The 22,163-nt window shown below is 41.7% G+C and overlaps 1 protein-coding gene and 1 long non-coding RNA gene across 2 annotated transcripts in view; one reads left to right on the forward strand and one right to left on the reverse strand.

The window, feature by feature from the left end:
- The window catches only part of myo9b (myosin IXB), a 44,491-nt gene that overhangs the window by 15,770 nt on the left and 6,558 nt on the right, over positions 1-22,163 (forward strand). The window contains exons 4-29 of the mRNA XM_017043098.2: positions 1-85; positions 8,297-8,391; positions 9,873-9,935; positions 10,894-10,993; positions 11,397-11,497; positions 12,173-12,302; positions 12,384-12,473; positions 13,095-13,211; positions 13,303-13,437; positions 13,825-13,946; positions 14,038-14,179; positions 14,269-14,464; positions 14,919-14,994; positions 15,451-15,543; positions 16,899-17,012; positions 17,746-17,785; positions 17,986-18,108; positions 18,208-18,288; positions 18,853-18,963; positions 19,187-19,312; positions 19,425-19,574; positions 19,663-19,823; positions 19,920-21,041; positions 21,326-21,401; positions 21,492-21,598; positions 21,717-21,835. The exon at positions 1-85 is cut by the window's left edge and continues 419 nt beyond it. Coding sequence (XP_016898587.1) covers positions 1-85; positions 8,297-8,391; positions 9,873-9,935; positions 10,894-10,993; positions 11,397-11,497; positions 12,173-12,302; positions 12,384-12,473; positions 13,095-13,211; positions 13,303-13,437; positions 13,825-13,946; positions 14,038-14,179; positions 14,269-14,464; positions 14,919-14,994; positions 15,451-15,543; positions 16,899-17,012; positions 17,746-17,785; positions 17,986-18,108; positions 18,208-18,288; positions 18,853-18,963; positions 19,187-19,312; positions 19,425-19,574; positions 19,663-19,823; positions 19,920-21,041; positions 21,326-21,401; positions 21,492-21,598; positions 21,717-21,835 — 3,875 coding nt within the window. The remainder of the gene's footprint in view (positions 86-8,296; positions 8,392-9,872; positions 9,936-10,893; positions 10,994-11,396; positions 11,498-12,172; positions 12,303-12,383; positions 12,474-13,094; positions 13,212-13,302; positions 13,438-13,824; positions 13,947-14,037; positions 14,180-14,268; positions 14,465-14,918; positions 14,995-15,450; positions 15,544-16,898; positions 17,013-17,745; positions 17,786-17,985; positions 18,109-18,207; positions 18,289-18,852; positions 18,964-19,186; positions 19,313-19,424; positions 19,575-19,662; positions 19,824-19,919; positions 21,042-21,325; positions 21,402-21,491; positions 21,599-21,716; positions 21,836-22,163) is intronic.
- On the reverse strand, positions 19,170-21,567 carry LOC112488438 (uncharacterized). Its single transcript, XR_003052476.1, has 2 exons — positions 21,443-21,567; positions 19,170-19,369 (listed from the first exon to the last, which is right to left on the reverse strand). It is a non-coding gene; the product is annotated as an uncharacterized LOC112488438 (long non-coding RNA).

The following is a 22,163-nucleotide window of genomic DNA, read 5'->3' on the forward strand; positions in this document are numbered from 1 at the left end:
GATCCACTGTTTGACCGCGCTCAGCCAGAAGGGTTACGCCAGCGGGGTGGAGAGGACCATTCTAGGAGCTGGGCCTGTTTTGGAGGTAAGATTAAAATCTGGGAAACAGTGTTTCGTTTATGACCCGCAGCCAAAGAGAAGAAGATAACGTTAATATCCAGGAGGCAAAATCGCACACAGATGAAAAAAATACAGGGACAAACTGAAGATTTTTGATCATTTACAGTGGCATTGGTCAAATAAATGTGTGTAAAATATAATCATACGTCACCGTACAATAGGGATCCCCAAAAGGTAGACAAAAAAAACAAAAAATAATAATAAAAATGATAGATTTAATTCTATGAAAGAAAAAAAAATAATAAAAATGATAGATTTAATTCTAGTTTAAGATGCTAATCACTAGGGCTGAAGTAAGGACCGTAGAAGTGTTGAGTCAGACGTTATTGTTCCAGACAATTACAGACATTTAATCAAAGTAGTAAATATATATATTTATAGTTTTCAATGTTTACCCCGGTCATTTAAAAAGTAACCTGCCGATTGGTCAGCTGTGACACGGTTCCACCTTGACACACTTCATGAGCTGAAGGTGACGAAAGTCAGTCTGTGGTGGTTTACCCATAAAGAAGAAGTGACACCATTAACCTGTGGCCTTTTTCTTTTGAAAATGCTTTTGAAAATTCAGAATAGATGACAACGTTTTGCCCCAGTTTAGTCACGTTTTACAGCAACAGATGATATTCATAATTATCTGTTTGTTTACAAGTTGAACCCAAATGAGTGAGCAACAGACATTTGCAGGACTCTCTTATTTTTGACTTTAAAATGGGAGCAGCTTGAATATCACTGACAGCTGCTTTTGTTTAAGGAACATCACATCGCTCTCTCTCTCTCTCTCTCTCTCTCTCTCTCTCGCTCTACTTATGTATAAACAATCCGTACGACGTGACTCATTGTTCAACGGTGACGGTGCGTTTCCTCTAGAAGGTTTAAAGTTGGAAACGTACAGTGTACGCTGTGTGGACGGAGCCCTGGTCCTACAGACATTACAGACATTACAGACATCACAGGCACTAGAAACCAGTCTGGACCAGAGCTTGAAAAGCAGAAACACACTGCAGTAATAGAGACAAATAAAGTCAACCACTGGCTCACTTCTGCTTTCTTCTGAATTGCAGCTTGAGGGTACGACATTGGTTACATTTTTCTTTCTAAACAAATGACACAAACATTCCATAAAACTCCAAACAAGTCAACCTTCTCATTTAATAAAAAAAAAAAAAACACCACAGCTGTGTATCGTATGAACCGTCCCCCATCATGCTTTGCCTCTTTTTTAAAATATTCACTAAAATAGATTAATGCTACACTGACGACGTCATTTACAAAAGAAATGTTCTTCTGTAGAATCTCACATATATATTTTTAATCTGCAGAAAAAAGAAAAAGCCTGAATTTGACCCTGTAATGAGAAACGTGGTCGGTTCTACTTTGACATATGGAAGAATTTACCTCCGCTCTGCTCTGACCTCAAGCTGTGTGATTATTGTGATTTTTTTTTCCCTTGTATGGAACAGTGCGCCGTGAGTGTGAGTGTGTGTGTGTGTGTGTGTTTCTGCAGGCCTCTCATCAACGGAGCTTCGGCCAAACTCGCCGTGCACGTCTGACTCGCTGCCACTTATTAGGTTCGACCGTGGTCTGTTTTCAGGTCAACTTCTTTGTGTGTAAAGAGGAAATAGATAAGACCTAGAGTCGGGATTTATTTACATGTTTCAGCTGAATACATGTGTTTGACTTGATCTGGAGTCAGATTCCTAACATTTTGTTTTAGTTTTATTTTATTTATCTGTGACTGAATATATTTAGCCAGTGATCAACATTTGGAATGTTGTTTATTCAAAAGTCTTGGGAAATAATTGAATCAAAAGTTGACTCTTCCTCCTCTACTTGGTTTCACGGTAACACGCAGATAACAGACGACGACGAGGGGAGAATTATGGGCCGTATCACAGGCCGGACACTCAGATCCAGTCACTGTGTTTTCTCCGTCACGTCTGGGTCACTGACTCAGTGTTGGGAGTTTTTCTCATGCTCGTGAATAGACACGCTCTGAAATAAGTGATTTTTAAAGCCACTGGTCTTCCTGATGTGTGTCAGTCTGTCTGAGTCTTTGGTTCTGGAAGGCTGATGGAAGGAACAGGGGGAGGGAACAGAGACACAGAGAGAGAGAGAGATTTTCCTCTACATCAGCACACTGCCTGTCCCTTTGGCAGATACACTGCCACTCTACTTGTGTGTGAGTGTGTGTTTGTGTGTTCCCTGTGTAACTGTGGTTGCAGGGGCAGACAGGGAGACTGGTTTTGGTCTCTGCTGGTCTGTGTCGGTGAAGTCAGCGTGTCAATCATTATGGTTATCAAACAGCTGTGGCACTTCTTTGATCTGCAGATTCAAACAGTGTCGCTGCAGGATGTTTGTGTCTCTGTGCAACACGGTAACATCACAGGTTTGTTGCAAAAATGCTCTCACGTTTGTAGACATGAAACAAAAGGGTTTTTTTTTTCTCTTTCAGAGAGGAAGTAATAACTTCTCTGGAATTACATTCCCTGCAGCTTCCCCTCCGCACAAAAATTGTCAGCTTAGGGTAATTCCTTCCAAACAGCTTCCAGTTAAAGCGTTATAAATGAAGTGTAGGATTCTATTTTTAGACCGGTTTATTAAAAAAACAAAAAAAAAACCTAAGTATATTTACTTTGGGGAAAAGAAAAAAAAAACTCTCCTTTTTTTGCGTCATGCTGTTCAGATTACAGATGTGGAAAAGGTAAAGAAGCCTGTCTCTCCTTAAGCTATAGGGGAGGTCTTTAGACCCGGGTCACATTTTGAGGAGATGAGATCATTGTTTGCGGTGCCGGACTCAGTCTGTGGGCTGTGTGCTGCTGGCAGAGTGAACAGCCCAACCTGAAACCATCTGGGGGAAAGCCTCTGTCCTACTTAAGTGCAGTTTGAACAAATAGGTCCTGCAGCAGTAAAAGAGCTCTGCAGAGTGAGAATCTCTCCCCGTGAACTGGTTCAGCTGGTTTGTTCTCTTCATGGCGCTTCAGTTGGCGTCTCTGTTTTCTTTTGCCAGGTCGAGTTTCACGAAGACTAAACGTTCTCGTAGGCAGCAGTACCAACGTTGACCAGATGAGGAAGAAAAATATGAGTCATTTTTCAACGTCTTTTGTTTTGTGATGTACTTTAACTAACTCTGTGAACTAATCACTACGCGGAGTGTCCCTTTCGTAACCTTTTATAGAGGAAAAAAGGCCAAAAAAAAAAAAACAGAAGGAAAGAAATTTGGATAAATGAGAAAAACATTGAACCAACATGGTGGTCTCTCTATAAAACAGGATCTGCTACGAACCTGAAGCGTTCCAAACTGGACACTGTCATGTGCCTCGGCATCTTTACACAAAAGTTACAGGGTTTTTCAGCCATGTACATTCAGCAGCGGCCGCTACTTAACCATTGGCAACGCTGCTTCAGAATTGGGTCACACACACACACAACAATAGGCTATCTGTTACTGTAGACTGAATAATAAACATCCGAACCGTCCTTACTTTGTCAGTGAACAATGTCTGAGGTCATCAGAGCGCACGGCGTTAACGCCACGTACGGATAATTGCTGAACTCGTCTCCCATGTTTTGCTGAAGTTGGCTTCAGTTTGGTAACAAGGCTCTAGTCGATGTCTAGCATCTAGTTGGTCAACACCTCTCGCCTGAGAAGTGAGTTGATAAAGTGTCGTCCATGTTGTTTATTCCACGCTCACAAACACGACATTTTGATCTGGATAAAGACACGTTTTAGTTTTATTGTGTTTTATTATTTTTGAGCAGATACCGACTTCTCACATCTGCATTTCAGTAAAATGTCAGGCTGGTGAAAATCCAGAACGGCCGTGTCATAAGAGACACAGAGTAGGCTCTGTAGGCCACATGTAGTCACACCACTGACCACCACTGACCACTGACCACCACTGACCACACCTTTGTTTCATTACAGCAGTCAGGTACGATGGCGGTGACTTAAAAGCAGTGTGATGTTAATTAAATGTCTACTTTATTTATTTTACCAGCCGTTGTTGTAACAATAAATACAGGCCTCAGACACACGGTTGATTTTACAGCTGTTTTTCTTCAAATAACAAGTGTTTGTATTCAGTTTGATCCACATTTTGTAAAAAAAAATATATTTTTTTGGGCTAAATATAAATCGTTATAACTCTGACACCCAGCCTGTCATCTAATGAACCAGCTGTTAAAGTTAAAGATCCCTTGTTAAATTTCCAGCCTGCTTTGTGACATTCCGTCTGAAAAACCTCAGACAGGAAGTTCCTCTCATCCGGAACTCTTTTTTTTAACAGGACGTGACTACGACACAGGAAGTAGCAGCAGCAGCAGCAGGTCGTTCAGGAAGTGCAGAGGACTAGGAGCCTGTTCTGCTGAGCCATTGTTTACCTTTTCATCACAGGTCGTTCCCCTTTTGTTTCTCAGCTGTGTTGAAGTCACATCACACACACACACACACACGAAGGTATTTTTCATGTTCAAGTAAAGGACAAACTGTGCGTCCCATCGACTGAACGCGGCCACTCCAGGGTCTGGTAATGGCACCGTGACCACACCACAGGCTGGGCTTTGATGTGGCGCCCATCTAGACGCGGGTGGAGCTTTTCAGAACGGTTCCATTCTGGTAAAACACCAAACCGCAGAACGAGCAAAACTAGAGCCTGAAAAACTAATCTCAGCTTTTTCTGTTTTTGGTGTTTCCAACATCTGGCCTTTTCAGCTTTACATTATTTATTTATTTTTTTCTTCTTCTTCTTCTTCATTTTTTGTTGTTTAATCAGTCGATGCAGGTCACAGCTCGCTCACATGGCTCCCAGTTCACTGTTGTGCTGCCTGGACAGGCAACATTGGTAGAAATATGCCTTTAAGTACAGTTTTATTATCTGTTATTAATCACTTGTTACATCACCTCAGGTACGTTGTGTTGTACTGCATTAATACACTGTAGCGACAAATTAAATTCAAATATATATAAAACGAAGTTAAATGTGCCTTTTTAATTTGAAAAAAATAAACTTTTAATAAAGAGAGTTAAATGTGGCTTTTTTATTTGAAAAAAATAAACTTTTAATAAAGAAAAAGTTTCTAATATAGTCGTTAACTGTCAGCTAAAAAAACTGACGACTAAAAACAACATAAACTTGACATTTATTCCAGTTTAGCTCACCGTGAGTCAGCTTTACTTCCTCACTCTCGTGGTTTCTGACTTGTTATTTTTGGCCTTAGTCGTGTTTTTGCAGTCGTATCACTCGTGTCTAGAGCTTTATTATTGATTTATTGACTTAATTTATGGTACATTAATTGTTTATGACGTGCGTACACTGAAGTGCCGTGTAAAATCTCATCAAACAGAACGAGCATTTTTCCATGTAACTCAAGAATATTAATTCAGTCTCTGGATTTTATCAGGAATAGATTACAGACCAGTCAGACCTCCAGGGGGGGAAAAAAACAAACGAAGCTTCTGACAATCACGTGCTTCTACTTAATAGAATCCTGTCCTTGTTGTGACTCAGTTAAGCTGCAGGGCCTTGAATGTATATGTAAATACATAGAAGAGAAACCGTGTAGAGAAGTGGCTGCATTTATCCACTGCCAAAGTCATGTGATCTCACCAGAGCTTTTTTTTTTTTTTCTTACTAAATCCCTTTGGAGTTTTTGCTTCTTACAGATTTTATTTTCATTTTATATAATATGATTAGTTTACTTTGTTTGTAAGGATGCAGTCAGGGAAAGTGTTTTTTTTTGTGTGTGTGTTGTCTAACCTCACTGTGGTCCATTGTTAATGTGGGAACTGTTTTTTTGGCAGCTGATCTTTTTAGAGTCCCTTTTTTGTTGGTGTCTCCCGGCTGTAGTGAGTTGTCGGTGTCAGGGATTTGGCAAGGCACCGGTAGAAAGGTCGAACAGAAACGTTTTAAAAAGATGCAGCTCTGCCTCTGCACGATAAGAGTGAGTGGGGAAAAAAAACAACATTTTGAACAAAAATATATATCGATGTGTTTTTGTCAGTGTCATAAGTAACAGGATAAGGTGCAAAAATGTAAACAACAACAGGAAAAGTAAAAATGTCATTTTCTTGTCAATCAAACACTTGGATATTTAGTTTATTGATCCGATCTTTGTGTTCCTGTTTACCAGTCGATTCTCAGTAAATTTCTCTCTTCTGCAACACACACACACACACACACTCCCTATATGGTATTCTTGTATGTGAGGGAACTGAATTAGGATGTGAGACTTCACTCTGAACTGTGTGTTGTTTTTCACACCGTACATGAAAAACAACACAGTGGATTCAGTTTACCGCATAAAGGAAGTGGTTAAAGCTCCGCTGGACTTTTAGTAATTGTGACGGTGACGAACCAGTTCAGGTGTTTTTTTTTTGTTGTTGTCATTTCACCTTGTACTTCCTCACTCTTATTTTTACCTATATATTTTTGTAAAAAATGCAAATGAACCCTGTTACTCTTCGACTTTGTTTGGCAAGATTACGTTTGCTTCCTCATACCTGCTGAGCCTTTCAGCCAATCAGATCATTCGCTTATGGGCAAGTTCTAATATGAATGATGCTGTGACATGTTTAACATTCCCTGCATGCTGAAATTCCCTGAGTATTTTTTTTTTTTTTGTGCTCTCGTTTGCTGGGATTTATGGGGGGATAACAAAGATAGGGGGCAGCGTTTTATCAGTTATTACCAGAGGGGTTTAAAGTGTGTTAACAGGCATTGGCTACAAATAAATGTAACAATTTAAGGCACGACACCATGTGCTGACATGTTGCACATGAAACAAGAGTGTAGCTTGGACGTTGTGTTGGTGTCAGAGTGAAACACCGGTCATAATTTACTGATACAAAAAATGATCTTTGTTTCTGATCAGAATCCTTAAATTAAAACTCTCGAAAATATTTGACATATGTGACATATTTTGGCTGTAGTTTTTAAGTGATTAAAAACCATAAAAGTCCTTGATGTTGGTCAATATTGAAAAAAAATGATTGGGATCCAGTTAACACTACAGTTTGAGGCTCAGTTACACAGTAAAAAAACCAAAATAGTTTCATGAACATAGACGTGAAGTAACTCCTCCAGACGGTCGGATACGTGTCCCCACACGTTAAACCCCTAAACTTTTACATTAAAAAAACCTGAACGGGCGTTTCCACTTCACATGAAAAGTAACAAGTGAGTTAAAAAAAAAACGTAGTAAGAGGTGAAAACAGTGATGTGAACCAGCTGTGCTGGAGCGGAGAGAGAACAGAAGTAGGTCACCAGTCAAAATCAGCTCCTGAAGTCGTGGATGTGCCTGTGAATTCCAAACCAATCGTTGCTAGAACTAAAAAAACTAAAAACAATGTTGCCTTTATTTAAGATGCACCCGGCCAACTGTTCTCGTGTTGTGACCTTTGGTGTGGCGTCAATCTGTCTATCTGTAACCATTGAAGCATGTGCATCACGAAGGAGGGAAAACTGTGTCAGTTTAGTTAAAAAAAAAAAAAAAAAAAAATCTGCATGGGTTTATATAAGGCCTGGAGCCTGGAGAGAAACTCTGTTTTTCTGTTTCTGTTACTGCTCTACAGAGCCTGTCTGAACCTCATTTATCATCACTGGCCTGTGCTCGCTCGCTCTCTCTCCCTCTCTCCCTCCCTTGCTCTCTCTCTCCCTCCCTCTCTGTCTCTCTCTCTCGTACACACGCAGATAAAGAGAGAATTTGAGACTGAAGTCTTAATGGGGAGGAAAGAAGGAATGAAAAGAAGGAGATGGATGGGATGAGAGTGAGAGGAGGGCAAGAGGGTACAACGAGTTACAGATGCTCACCCCCTCTGAAGACACACACACACACACACACACACATCCCACCCCCTTCTGTGTTCTTAGCTGTTGTTAGAAATAAGATTTAACCCCTGGACCATCCAGTTTTTCTTTTGTTTTTTTTGTTTGTTTTTTTGTTGACGTCGTGGTGTTGATCGATCTGTCACCAGTAAAATGTGGTTTAAAACGCCATGGAAGTTTTTTAGTATTCATAAAGTTTTAACAAACAAAACATTTCTTTTCTTCTAACTAATAAACTTTTTTTCTCTGTGGCTTGATTTGATTATTCACCAACGACTGTGAATGTGCGCCCTTGGTGTTTTTTTTTTGAAACTTAAACTCCTGTGTTTGTGATCTGTGTTTTTGTTACGCAGGCCTTTGGAAACGCCAAGACGGCCCACAACAACAACTCCAGCCGCTTTGGTAAATTCATCCAGGTTAATTATCTGGAGACCGGGGTGGTCCGCGGGTGAGTAATTAACACTTCCTGCCTGAGTGGATGGATGTGTTTGTGTGTTTGAGTCCTGTTCTGTTAACTTGCCTTGCATTTGAAAGTGGAACAAGGACGTAGTAAGTAGTTTATTTTTGTTACTGTTTTACACGTATTGGTTTTAACTCTGCAGATATGAATTTCACACCAATGCCGTCAGTATATTTAGTTTCATTCTGTCACCTTTTCTGCCGCAGCCGCTGAGAGCTGTTTGAGGTTAGATACGTTTGTCCAACACCTGATATCGATATAATGTCACCTTTTCCCACACACTTACAAACATGTATCTTCCTGTTGTTCACTGTCAGGGTGACGGCTTCCTCTTTGGCCTGTCATGGTCCTGGTCATGTGGTCGTCCTTCTGCAGTGTGTGCTTTCGACCACAAGCCCTTCTTCTTCTTCTTCTTCTTTTTTAGTCAGCGGCCCAACACCAGTTCAGACCCGCCTCTTCAGTCTCTGCTCCTCTGTGAAACCTCGTCTTAGTGTTCACCGTGTGAATTAAACAGCAGCTGCTTATTTATGGTCGTCGCTGCTCCAGAGTCGGGACGAACGCACTTGTACGCTTCATACGGTTGAAGTGTTTAACTTATCTCTGCTGAAGTTTTTGCTCAAAGTCTGTGCCAAAGAAAATGAATGAATTCGTCGTTGTAAAGTCTGTGCCAAAGAAAATGAATGAACCGAGACTCCGTCGTGTTTTCGTTCATTCATTATGGACAGTTGTGATGTCATGCGATGTCATGTTTGTGATTGGCTGAACAGCAGCTTCGCGTCGTCCCTCATCAGCTTCACCCTGTTGTCTGTACAAAGATGGTCTGTCTTCTCCCTCTCTGGTCACGGCCATTCATGCTGTCACTGGACGACGTCAACAAAAGAGACGAGCAGACCAATCACTGACGGACAGAGTGTTTTTATCCTCTCTCTCTCTCTCTGGTTCCCTCTCTGTGGGACGATTCTTCTTCATTATGACCTCAGTGAAATAGATTATGAATCTAACTTCCACTCAGAGGAACTCTAAAAAGAAGATTGATCTAAAAAGATCCTAAAGCCAACGTAAACGCGTGCTTGGTGTTGTAGTTCTCACAATATTCCACCAGGGTATTCTGAGTTCATATTAGTTCCTTAGTGCTTCCATGTACTTTTATTATCCCGTCGTCATTCATTTGTAGACAGTAATTAATGTCAGTGTTGGAGACGACAGACAGAACACAGTGATGAACTCGCTTCATCAAACACTGGTGTCACTGAGTTCATAATGTTTATAAACGGCACATGTGACGACGTCCTGCTCTGAAATCATTTTTCTCTGGTCTCATATCATCTTTATTAGACCGGCCAAATACAAATAAAAAATAATTAAACACCAGGGCTGCCTGTGTGTGTGTGTGTTGGTGTGTGTCTCTGTGTGTAGTTATACTCTGCTCATCTCTTTCTGTCTTTTACCTTTTTTTTTTTTTTTTTTAGAGCTGTGGTAGAAAAGTATCTCCTGGAGAAATCTCGTCTGGTTTCCCGAGAGAAGAATGAAAGGTAAGGACAGACAGAGGCGGGGTCTCGACCTCTGACCCCACTGACCTTCACGAAGGGGCCTCTGTTCAAACATGGGGAGGTTTTCTCCCCCTGAATGCCTCACTGAGTTGTATTTTAAGTCGACTCTTGATGTACTACCGTCTTCATGTACTCACATAAAAACAACAAAAAATCTGAAAATATTTCAACTTCTAACCAGTGAAATTGTTTTTAAGTTAATGACTGGTTAAAGTCTTGTTAAACCCTTATTTCTCTACAATGTTTTTTGTTGTTTTTTGTTTTTTTACTCTCTACTTTTACTTATGGTCAGCAGTGATGTCAAGAGAACCAGTTTTTTTTTTTTTTTTAATTAGATGGCAGACTTCTTCTTTTCAGATAAGCAGTAACTGTGCTGTCAGCAGTGATGTCACAGATTTGTCAGACCGCCTCACTGACCGTGTCATCACTCACACTCCTGTCACTTTGCCCCGGCTACTGTTACTCACGGTGACAAAACACTGGACTCAGATGCAGAGTCTGTTGATTCTCATGTGACTCTGCTCTGTTTCTTTTTATAGAAACGCTTTTTCTGTATGACTATTTCCCCTGTTCACCTACAGGATGTTTGCAGACACAAACCAAAACTAACACTTGAGTGTTGGTGTTTTTTTTTTTTATTTATTTCAAGTACACATTTTAATAACCAAGTCTACACTTGGCAGGGTTTCTCATCTGACTCTGTAATCTTTCTAAGATCTTTACCCCTGTGAGTTGTTTGTCTAACCTTCAGATGACTGAGAGCAAGACTGGAACATTTTTACCATCACTCAGCTGCTGCTGTTTTTGTTTTTTTGTTTTTTCCGTTAGCTTCTTTAAGTCTATTGTCACTAGGTTAGCAATAAACATGAAAACCATGTCGACTGATGATGTGATGCACAGGAGAATTAACTAACCCACTCCGACTTTCTGACTTTTCCAGGAACTACCACGTGTTTTACTACCTGTTGTTGGGAGCATCAGAGGAGGAGAGGAAGGAGTTTAAGTTGCTGCCGCCTGAAGAATACTTCTACCTCAAGCAGGTAGAATCACAACAGCATCTCTGTAGAAGTTCACGTAAAAATACAAACCAACCTTAAGACTTTAAGGTTGTTTTTTTCTCCCATGATTCCTCTGCGTCTTCATCTCTAACTGATTCTTCTCAGCACTGCTGACACACTTTGCAGTTGTAACACACTTGTCACCTGATCTGGTATTCATGAAGGGTGTCGGGGCCTGTGAATGAGCCGCTGTCTGGAGTCCCCTGCTTTACTGCACATGTGTGAACTGCATATTAATGGACTCGTCTCTTTGTTCTCCCACCGGTTGAAATTCCTCACTTTTCTAAAAACTCAAATGTTTCTAAAACCCTTTTGTTTCATTTAAACACAGTTGTCTCCACACACACACACACACTGACTTCCACTGTCTGCCTTTATTCCACAGCAAAACTTTAAGATTGAAGATGAGGAAGATCTGCGTCATGACTTTGAAAGGCTGCAGCAGGCGATGGAGATGGTCGGCTTCCTCCCCGCCACCAAAAAACAGTGAGTAAATCACTGAGCATGTCTGGTATAAATCAGTACAAACCTAGAAGAAAAAAAAATCTAAATCTTTACCCCTGTCCTTCCTTTTGTGCGTTTGGAGTAGTGGAATGGAGAGACACACTCCTCTGTCTGCAGGGTTTCAGCAAAAACATCATTAATAATTAAAGTTTTCAAACACTTCCATCAATGAAATTTACTCAACCATATCTTGGTATGAGTTTTTATTTTGTTTTTTTGTTTCTAACTGAGCAGTAAACATGTATTTATTTATTTATTGTATTTAAGGGGAGCAAATGTAAACATTGACTTTGTTAATAATGACAAATTACTGGACACTTTACCATTTGTCTGGATTTGATTTTCAATCATTCCTTATAATGTAGTTCCAAAAAAATACCATTTGAAATGAGAAACAGGTTTTGGTCGCTGGTCAGACCAGTGCGTTTACAGACGGAACCATTTTTTTTAAAGTCTTCAAATATTGTGTTGAGTTCTCTTGAAATGCGACTGTCCTTAAAAAATTGTTTCCATTCCAGAAAATCATCAACATTTCGGTAACAAAGCGTCTATTCTGTTCGACTGTAAACAGATGCCTGAAGAGCAGCGTGTTGTAAAACAGTTGCATGTGTCGTGCCACCACACGGATGTTGTTAAAATCTTTTTCCTCTTCTGCAGGATCTTTTCTGTCCTCTCCGCCATCTTGTATTTGGGCAACGTAACCTATCGGAGAAAGTCCACGGGACGGGATGAAGGTCTGGACGTGGGACCGCCGGAGGTTTTGGCCACACTGTCTGACCTTCTGAAGGTGACGTGTTAACTGTTTGTGACATGTGTGACTCTCACCGACAGCAACAACTAACTAATAACTAAGGTTTTATTTCTGTAGGTCAAAGAAGAGCTGCTGGTGGAGGCGCTGACCCAGAGGAAAACGGTGACCGTAAATGACAAGATAATCCTCCCTTACAGTCAACCTGAGGTGAAACAGCAGTTATTGAGAATCACGATGTAAAAATGTCAATGATATTTTCTATTAGCTGTTTGTATATGAGTCGTTTCCAACATTTTCTTGCAACATTTTAACATCACAAATATATATTTTTTCAACCACATGATCGCAGTCGTCAATCATTACACGCCATCTCAGATATTTTTTTATTTGTTGCGTTTTATTTGAATTTGATTTTCATTCATGAAAGTTGAAAATGTATTTTAATCAGTTATTTGTTTTATCCGTTGCTAGACATTTCAAGTGATGTTAGAAAATTCCAGACGACACTACTTGGGGTCGCGCCCCAAGGTTAATTATACCAGCAGTCGTTGTCATTTTCATTGCTGACAAATAAAATAAAAGATGTTGTGGTTAAAAGACTTCACACCTCACTGCAGTACATGCAGTGTGTCAGTGTGTCAGATGATTATCCGTCAACATTTTGTCATTTCCTGTCTTCACTCTGTGTGCTTCAGTTTAAAAAAAAAATCTAATATGTATGTAGTTAAATAAATACTCCCAGATTGTGTAAACAGAATTAAAAAAAATTCCTGCCTTCCTGCAGCTCCCGCGCTGTGCTTGTGTTTGATTTTTCCCTTTTTCATCCAGGCCATCACAGCCAGAGACTCCATGGCCAAATCTCTGTACAGCGCCTTGTTTGATTGGATCGTCCTACGGATCAATCACGCTCTGCTCAACAAGAAGGACATGGAGGAGTCTGTTCCCGTGAGACACAAGTCACACTCGACACACACACAGACATATATAAACGTTTCATATCCTCGTGTCAGAAACTGAAAACACTTTTATTTTTCAGTGCTTGTCCATCGGCGTCCTGGACATTTTTGGCTTCGAAGACTTTGCCACCAACAGCTTCGAGCAGTTCTGCATCAACTATGCAAACGAGCAGCTGCAGTATTACTTCAACCATCACATCTTCAACCTGGAACAGGTGAACGTTTATTATTTATCGTTTATTTCCTGCGTTTTCTGTTGACCTGTTTATGGAACGCCACCAAACTTAGATGACATCACTGTCGTCACCGCTCTGTTAGAGATGACTCATCCGATTATTTCCTGGTCTGTAGAGAACGTCAGGTCACACTCGCTGGTTCAGTCGGTCTTAACTGAACTGGAAGTATAATATTTATCTTAGTAAAAAAACTTTTAAAAAGTTAACTTTTAAAAAGATAAGTCCACGTTGGGTCTATTTGTCTCATCACTGTAGTTTACATTTAGATTAAGTTTAACGTCTAACATGATGTGTTTTTCATTTAAACACCTCTCTGACCGTGTGGTCCAACATGTTCTAAATCATTGTTTCAATCACGTCACGCAGGAGGAATACCAGGCGGAGGGCATCACCTGGCACAACATCCACTACACTGACAACGTGGGCTGTATCCACCTCATCAGCAAGAAGCCCACGGGGCTGCTGTACCTGCTGGATGAGGAGAGCAAGTAAGTCACCCTGGAGCCTTCCTGTTTCCTGATTCCTTTGTTGCCAAAGTGGTCCGTTAATCTGGATGTTGTTTTCCTTCCTTTTCTGAAGCTTTCCTCACGCAACAGATGAGACTTTATTGGCCAAGTTTAAGCAACAGCACCAGGGAAACGAATATTTTGTCCCCACAGCAGTCATGGAGCCTGCATTCGTCATTCGCCACTTTGCTGGAAAAGTGAAATATCAAGTCAAGGTAAGAAAACGTGACCAACTTGTCACTAAAAAGGGTAAATATTAAGTTGACACTTTGTTGAGATTCGTGCACGTGTTTGATCCCTCCAGGATTTCAGGGAGAAGAACACGGACCACATGCGTCCTGACATCGTGGCGTTGTTGCGGAGCAGTGACCGCGCCTACATCCGGCAGCTCATCGGCATGGATCCGGTGGCTATGTTTCGCTGGGGCATCCTACGTGCCACCATCAGGGGTATCGCTGCTTTCAACGATGCGGGTCGTTCCTGGGCGGCCAAAAAATCAGGTACATCATCATAGACTAAAAAAATTCTAAAAAAAAAATCTTATTCTTCTTCTTCTTTTACTTTTTCTTCTTTTTCTTTTTCTTCTTCAGACCAGTGTCTTGAGCAACATATAGTTGTTTTTTTATGCTTTAATAACCATGGTTGAAGGCTGCGTTCTCTCTGCCTCGTGATTATTCTTTCAGGTCAGAATACAGAGGATTGTTAATCTCAGAAACACGAGATTTTGAGGGATTTTTTTTTATTATTTCTTAGGCTATTTTTGTGTTCTCGTACACAGTCCATGGACACAGAAGTCTTTCTAATGTGGATTAACAAGATTAAACTAAGTTCAGACACAAAGTGAAAATGACAAAACAAAAACTGCTGCTGCGGTCGTGGGCCTCAGATCAACCTCAGAGTCTGATTATGGTTCATGTTTGTTTTGTTTGTTTTTTTGCCTTCTCTTGTGTTCAGGTGTTATCCGTCCGATCTCCAGAACTCCACTTGGAGAACTCCAACGGTCCAATGCCCCGGTAGAAAGAATGTACAAGTAAGTGTCGTTCAAGCTGAACTGAATGTCTCGGGTGATGAACTTCCTGTTCATTTGGAGGTTTAACTGCAGACTCTTGGTCTCCTTTTGTTATCGCTGTCTGTTTTTACTGTTTACCTGTGTCAGCGTTTCATGAAGCTGACATGACCTGTGACCTGATGGTCCATGGGATGTTGAGGGAAATGTTCGTTTGTTGTTTGGGGGAAACCTGTTTTTTTTTTTCTGGTGACTTTTCCACGTTTTTAGACGAGATGTGAAGGGTTCATGTGAAGGTCAGACGCCTGCTCTTAATGTTTGTCTATATCTGTGGGGGAAAACAACTGGTGACGATTCAGACGTCATTTTGTAAGAAAAAAAAAACCAACAGACCTACTACGCTCATCACGAATCCTCTCCACCCTTTGGTGACTCCACTCTGTGTGTGCGGTTCTCTCCTCTTCCCTCTCCCTTCCACAGACGGGCATCTTTGCTCGATTTCTACTTTGATCACTCAGAGGAGCGCCCTCTAGAGGCCTTTGAAGACATCTTTGCTAGCTATGAGAATAAGAAGTAAGTGAATGTAGCGACGAAAAACGTGAGGCCAGGCAGGAAGGAAACGGACGTTTGTTTTGGTAAAACGCGTGATTCTCAGGATTCTCTTCACTTTTTTCCAACACAAAACCCATAGTAATAGAAGTGAATTACAGTTATTACTATTCTGTTACGTAACAACGTAGCAACACAGCTGTATTTGTCATATTCAAGGAAACATCAGACAGAGAAACATTAAGTCAAATTTACAAAGCAAAATTCATACATAAATAAAAATCAAATTAATTTAAAAAAAGGCAGAATTTTAAGTAAATGAAGTAAAAAAAAGTATTTAAGATCCCAACAATAAGCACCTGTATTTAACCACACATATGGAGGTGACTTCAGTCGTGGTGTTAAATTATAAAGATCAGATCATAATGTTTTTTCTTTTACACCACTGACGACACCCGTCATTAAATTAATTTAACGTACGCATGAACGTTGAATAAACACACATGCTTTAAAGGGAATCAAAGTTTGGAGAATCCTTTTTCTAAATGCTGAGCTCTCTGAACTCTGACTTGTCACATCCTGCAGTCAGATCTGAAATTACTGGGTTTATTTTTTTCCTCTCAAGGCTCTAGGCCGTCTTTTCCCTTTCCCTTTCGGCCACATGGTTGTCATTATGACTCATCCAGTCTCCGTCAGATCTGTTAAAAACTCAGGAGTACAGTTCAGGTTCACCGCGGCTCCTACACAGTATGTGTCGCCCTTTCCTTCACTGCGTGGCCTCCTGAGCCTCACGGCCCTTTTTATATGGTGAGTAAGGAAACACTGCATGGACAAAAAAAAAAAAACAGTATAAAAGACCTCCACTTTAACCTCACCATCAGACACCACTGTAACAGCAGCTCAAATTCTCAAAAACTTACAATCACACCACGAGTAAAAGCCCAGCATGGAACCAGATCCAGTCCAGTCACAGTCAACACCAAACTAAGCTCTGCATGTCGTCCACCAAACCGACAGGGATGTGGCGTGAATACGACCAAAAACGTCTGTCTGTCTGTCTGTCTTCTCCGTTCCCTTAAGCAGTACTGCAGCATGGTTGGGGGGGGGAGTGGTCTGCAGGTTGATCAAATGTGATCGTCATCAAACTTCCTGAGACCAGACCCCCAACTATCCTGCAACGGGCCGTCCAAGGAGGGACGTTTTACCCCTTAACTCTTCTTCCTGTGGGTGTTTTTTTCCCCCTTTCCTGGCTTCTTTTGATCCAGTTATTTTATTTTATTTTTAATCTTATTGTTTATTTTGTTCCCCCCTCCCTCCACTACCCTCTCCTTTACACTACTTTCCTCCCTGCACTGGGTGTGTGCACGTGGTGTGATCAGAGACATGCATGCAGAGATCATCAGCTCCATTAAGAACTTACCGCTGGATGGTGAAGACCCTCGCAAGCTGCTGCAGTCCTGGGGTCGCCTTCGCTTCCCACGACATGTCCTCCAGTGAGTCTGCAAGCAGACTTGATCCAACACCAGTCTTGTCAACTCACAATGTTTAAAAAAAAAAAGCTCCTTTTGAGCTCCTTGACTATCACTGCTGTTTTTTGATTATTTTTTTACAACTTTCACATTCAGTAACACTTGACTATCACTGCTGTTTTTTTTTACAACTTTCACATTCAGTAACATCTTATGTGATGTTCATATCAAACCAAAGTGCTTCTTGAAGAAAATGCTAATGGAGTTAGCTAAAGTTCTGTATGTAGTTACCGTTGCATTGGCTGTGATGACTGGACTTTGCATGAACAGCAGTCGACGTTCACCAACGTGACGACGGCAGTAGTGGTTTACCAGCATGTAGGAATATCCAGTGACATCTGCTGTAATGAACTCAGAACGTAGTGGACATGAACACACAACCTGTCTGTGTGTCAGTGATGGCAGGAGTGCATGGCTGATTGGCTGGTTGACTGGCCTTGTTACCATGGTGATTGTTTCCTCCCTTCTCCTCCAGCAGTCAAACTCATCCATTGCTCTCATCCTTTTTTTTTTTTTTTTTTCCCGTTCATCGCGCTCTGCCTGTGCACGTCAGTCGTCCCGTCGTCCGTCTCCTCCTCCATCACCAGCATGAAGATGTCAGCCTTCTGTACTAACCCCGTTTTCTCACACCAAACTCCTCTTTAACACTTTCACGCGTTCAACTTGACCCACTTTATGCTTCTCTTCTTTTCCACAGGAAAAACAAGTGCACCAAACAGAAACAGGTCATCCCCAAGGTAAAAGAAATATGTCACATCCCCTCAGACAGATGCACAGGAAACACTGCTCCAGTCACAGTCGACATGAACAGATTTAATAAACACTGCCCCAGTCACAGTCACAGTCGACATGAACAGATTTAATGAATTAACTCTCCATCATTTTTGCTGAATCACGACCAGTGAACGTAGGTAAACAACTCAACTTTGCTTCACAGAATCTGCTGGACTCTCGCTCCCTGAAGTTCATCGTCAGTCTTACGCTGCACGATCGCACAACCAAGTCTCTGCTGCACCTGCACAAGAAAAAGAAGCCTCCAAGCATCAGTGCTCAGTTTCAGGTCAGTTCAACGCAGCGATCTTTGGTGCAGTTCAAAACACCGTGGGGTGAAATATGTGTTCTTAAAAAAAACTTTTCTTTTTTTGTTTTTGTCTTCTAGACCTCTCTGACCAAACTTCTGGAGACTCTTAACCGAGCAGAACCTTTCTTCATCCGCTGCATTCGCTCCAACGCTGAGAAGGTATCAGTGTCGTCTAATTCCTTCTTCACTTTTTTTTTCTGTTCACATCCAGAAATGTAGGTGTAAGTTATCGCAACTTTGTTCTGTACTGGTTTGTCTTTGACGTGTGGGATCACGACAGTGAGAAAATATCCCTTTATATCTGAATTTGTTAACAGAATATTTGAGTCATGGTCTACAACAATTTAATAAGAATGTATTTTTTTATTTTTAATATATTTTTCTATATTTTTTACTAAAATCAAATTTTAAAAAATCAAAATAGAAACATAGAGCAATATTGGAATTAAAGAATTTGAGTGCTAAAAAATTTCCTTTTAAAACTTATACTAAGCTGAGGTGGTGGGCCACTTAAAATGATGAGGCGGGCCAGATTTGGCCCGCCAACCTTTAGTTTGACAAATGTGACTTGTGATCCTTTAATCTGACGTTGTTCAATATTAGATTTTATACAAATGAGGCAGTGACAGGATTCTCAGACATTTTTGATACGAACGTCAAATGGTTTTTGTGTGACACACGTCCGTCTTTGTCCTGCGTGTATTTGCGTTTTTACATGAGCAGAAGGAGATGAATCTGGACGAGACTTTGGTTCTGCAGCAGCTGCGATACACAGGCATGTTGGAAACTGTTCGTATCAGGAGATCGGGCTACGGAGCCAAGTACACATTCCAGGTAAAGTAGTTAGTTTTCTGTTGGGGAACAGTCATGTAGTATTTACAAATATTTATTTACAAATATCACATCACAAAATGCACAAGAACATACAGATGGACGATGAACAGAAGTCACAGATAACTGCATGTCGTACAGGGTTTTTTTTTTGCTCACTTGTCAAACAAACGTAGAAATCCTCTCATCACGTCTTCATTTTTCTGTGGTTTTTTTATGTCTGCAGGAATTCGTTGATCAGTTCAGAGTTCTGTTGCCAAGGAGTGCAACCGCCTGTAAAGAGGACATAGCAGCACTGCTGGGGAAGAAGATGGGCCTGGACCCTACCACGTATCAGATCGGAAAAACTAAGGTACACCAAAAACAGTCACAGCAGCCTCTTGGTCCTATCGTAGCGTCTGTTCAGCATCTGTTCATTTTGACAGAAATAAAGATTACACATTTTATCTTGCATGTATACGTAGGTTTTCTTAAAGGAGCCTGAGAGACAGCAGCTGCGGGACACGCTGCACAAAGACGTGATGCGAAAGATCATCTTCCTTCAACGTTGGTTCAGAGCTCGTCTCCAGAGGAAGGAGTTTCTGGACATGAGGAGGGCAGCCATCGTGATTCAGGTACTTTTCAGAGTCTCATGTGTCTCATTTCAGTAACTTTAAAAAAGATTTTCACTGAAAATAAGTAATAATCACTCTCCTCTTCTAGAAATCATGGCGTCGATACTGCGTAAGGGAGCAAAGGCGGCGTGCGGCTACTTTAATCCAGGCTGTGTGGAGAGCGCACAAACAGAGGTTAGAAATCCACCGCCAACAACGAGGTGCGACCAAAATACAAGCGCTGGTCAGAGGCCATTCAGCACGCAAGAGGTGAGAAGACAGACGGGACATCACCGTCTCTGTAGCTTAGGTCCCACACCACCAGTTGAACATGCTGACAGTCATATGTTTTTTTTTTTTTACTAGGAACGAAAAAGAGCGTGAAGAGAAACAGAAAAAGGAAGATGAGGAGCGAGAAGCTCAAAGGAGAGCAGAAGAAGAAGAAGAACGAAAAAGAAAAGAGGAGGAGGAAGAGGCACGGAGGAAAGCAGAGGAAGAGGAGGAAAAGAAAAGGATGGAAGAGGAGGCCAGGAGAAAAGAGGAGGAAATGGAGGCACAGGTGAGAGCTGAGGAGGAGGAGGAGGCAGCTAGGAAAGAAGAGGAAGCACAAAAAAGGAGAGAAGAAGCAGAGGAGAACCAACTGATGAACGAACCTCAGACGAGGGAGCACCCCGACATAGAGCTGATCACGGAGGAGATGCTGGATGAGGATGACAATAATAAGTCTAGCTCAAACACAGAGGAAGAGGAGGAGGAGGAGGAGGCACGGGACAAGGATGAAGAGCTAGAAGATGAGCTAAATCTGGAGACAAATGGTACCCCTGCTGAGGCTGGACCGCAGCTGGATGACTCAGAGGACAAGGAGAATCAAACACTAGAACAATCAGACCTTAAATCCGGCCTGTCTTCTGACAAGGCCGACGCTCACGCACTAATGTCCACGTCTCCAGATCAGGGCTCAGATACACAGGGTCCACGCAATAACTCCACGCTATCAAACGATGAACAAAACAGAGTGCGACCAACGCTTGTAAACAAGGGCCAGTCGTCCCGCAGCCAGGAGAAGAGAGAGCAGAGGAGACGGAGAGGGCTGGAACACAACCAGAGGGAAACCGATCGAGCTGCCTCCTTCTCCTCCGTGGACAAAAGCCAGGACGCTGCTAAGCTCAAAGAGCGTTCTGAGAGCAAGGAGTTGGACCAGTACGCCTTTGTGACCTGGAAGATGAAGGAGGACAAGGGAGGGAAGAAGGAAGCAAAGAGTTCAGATTCCGCTCCTGTGCGTCCGTCTACGCTGTCTCTGACGCCTGTGGATTCGGCCGCCGAGAGAAATGGCCACGGGGAAAGTGCAGGGTCAGTGAACCTGCAGCGACGTCCCGGGGCAATGAAGGAGAAGCCGGAGAAATGGAGAGGGAGGAGAAGCGACGCAGAAAACTCTGAGAACACCAGCCCTCCGACTCAGAACACAGAGGAACGAAGGAAAATGACATTGTAGGTTTAGCTTTAAAAAAAAAAATTTGATCCTGACAAATGTGCTCTTCCACCATTATAAATAAAAACTATATATAATATAAAGACGATGATGAAATGGTGAAAGTACCTGTTAATTAATTATGTATTTTTCAATGGAAATGGATTCACAACAATGAACTATTAACCATTTCATAGTGTTGTGAAATAAAATAAAAATATGTTTGAAAGTAAGTGAGATAAAAACCACGGTACCAAACTACAAATGTTATTTTATAATTAATGAGGTTTTTTTCTGCCTGCAGGATTGATATGGCCTCCTCATCAATCGACAGTTTGTCTCCAGGCTTTGAAGGAGCCGGCTCTTCATCACCCAGAGAGGTGTTTATTATACAGCCTAACAACCAGTGATGAACAGTTACCTGCGTAGTCACGGTTCATCATTTTTAATTTTTGTGTTCTTCGCTGCAGATATGTCCATCCTCGGACAGTGACGGCTCCAGACGCAGCTCCTTCAGAAAGAAACACCAGGATGGTTCCATGGATTCAGGCGCCTCCGTCCCGTCCACACCGGACAGGTAACCAGCGTTTGATCGTGTCTGAGAGCACATGAAAAAATGCACCGTGAGACGAGACACTGTGAGTCTCAGAGTAGGGTTGAAATCACATTCCCGACTGTGTCTCTGTGCCCCTCAGGTCGGGTGGTTTCTTCAGCAAGATCCTGAAAAAACGACCCCACAAAGAGGCTCAAACTCCAGACAACGGAGAAGTGACGTTGGCTCAAATCCTGAGTGAGAAGCCAAGTGGAGGGGAAGGTAAAAATAAACGCACCGATCAAACAGAGAGCTTGTCACTGATTAATATCAGTACAGACATAGTGTGTGTGTGTGTGTACATTGAACCATTAGTCACACTCTGTCGTTACTGTGTGTAGATAGTGAGTATGATCAGTCCTCAAGCTGCCGCACAGCTGCTGTGACTGTGATCTAACCTCACGGAGGGAAACCATGAAAAGAAAACACAGGTGTATTATAGGTTTATTTTTCCCAGGCTTGAAATAATCCTGCTGTTTGCTTTCTGAGAAAACACTGACCTGTGCAGGGTTATGTTCTGTAATAACACAGCAACTCTGCTGGGTTTCAA

Source organism: Cynoglossus semilaevis, chromosome 2, assembly GCF_000523025.1.
Source record: "Cynoglossus semilaevis isolate Cse_v1.0 chromosome 2, Cse_v1.0, whole genome shotgun sequence".
Lineage (NCBI taxonomy): Eukaryota > Metazoa > Chordata > Actinopteri > Pleuronectiformes > Cynoglossidae > Cynoglossus > Cynoglossus semilaevis.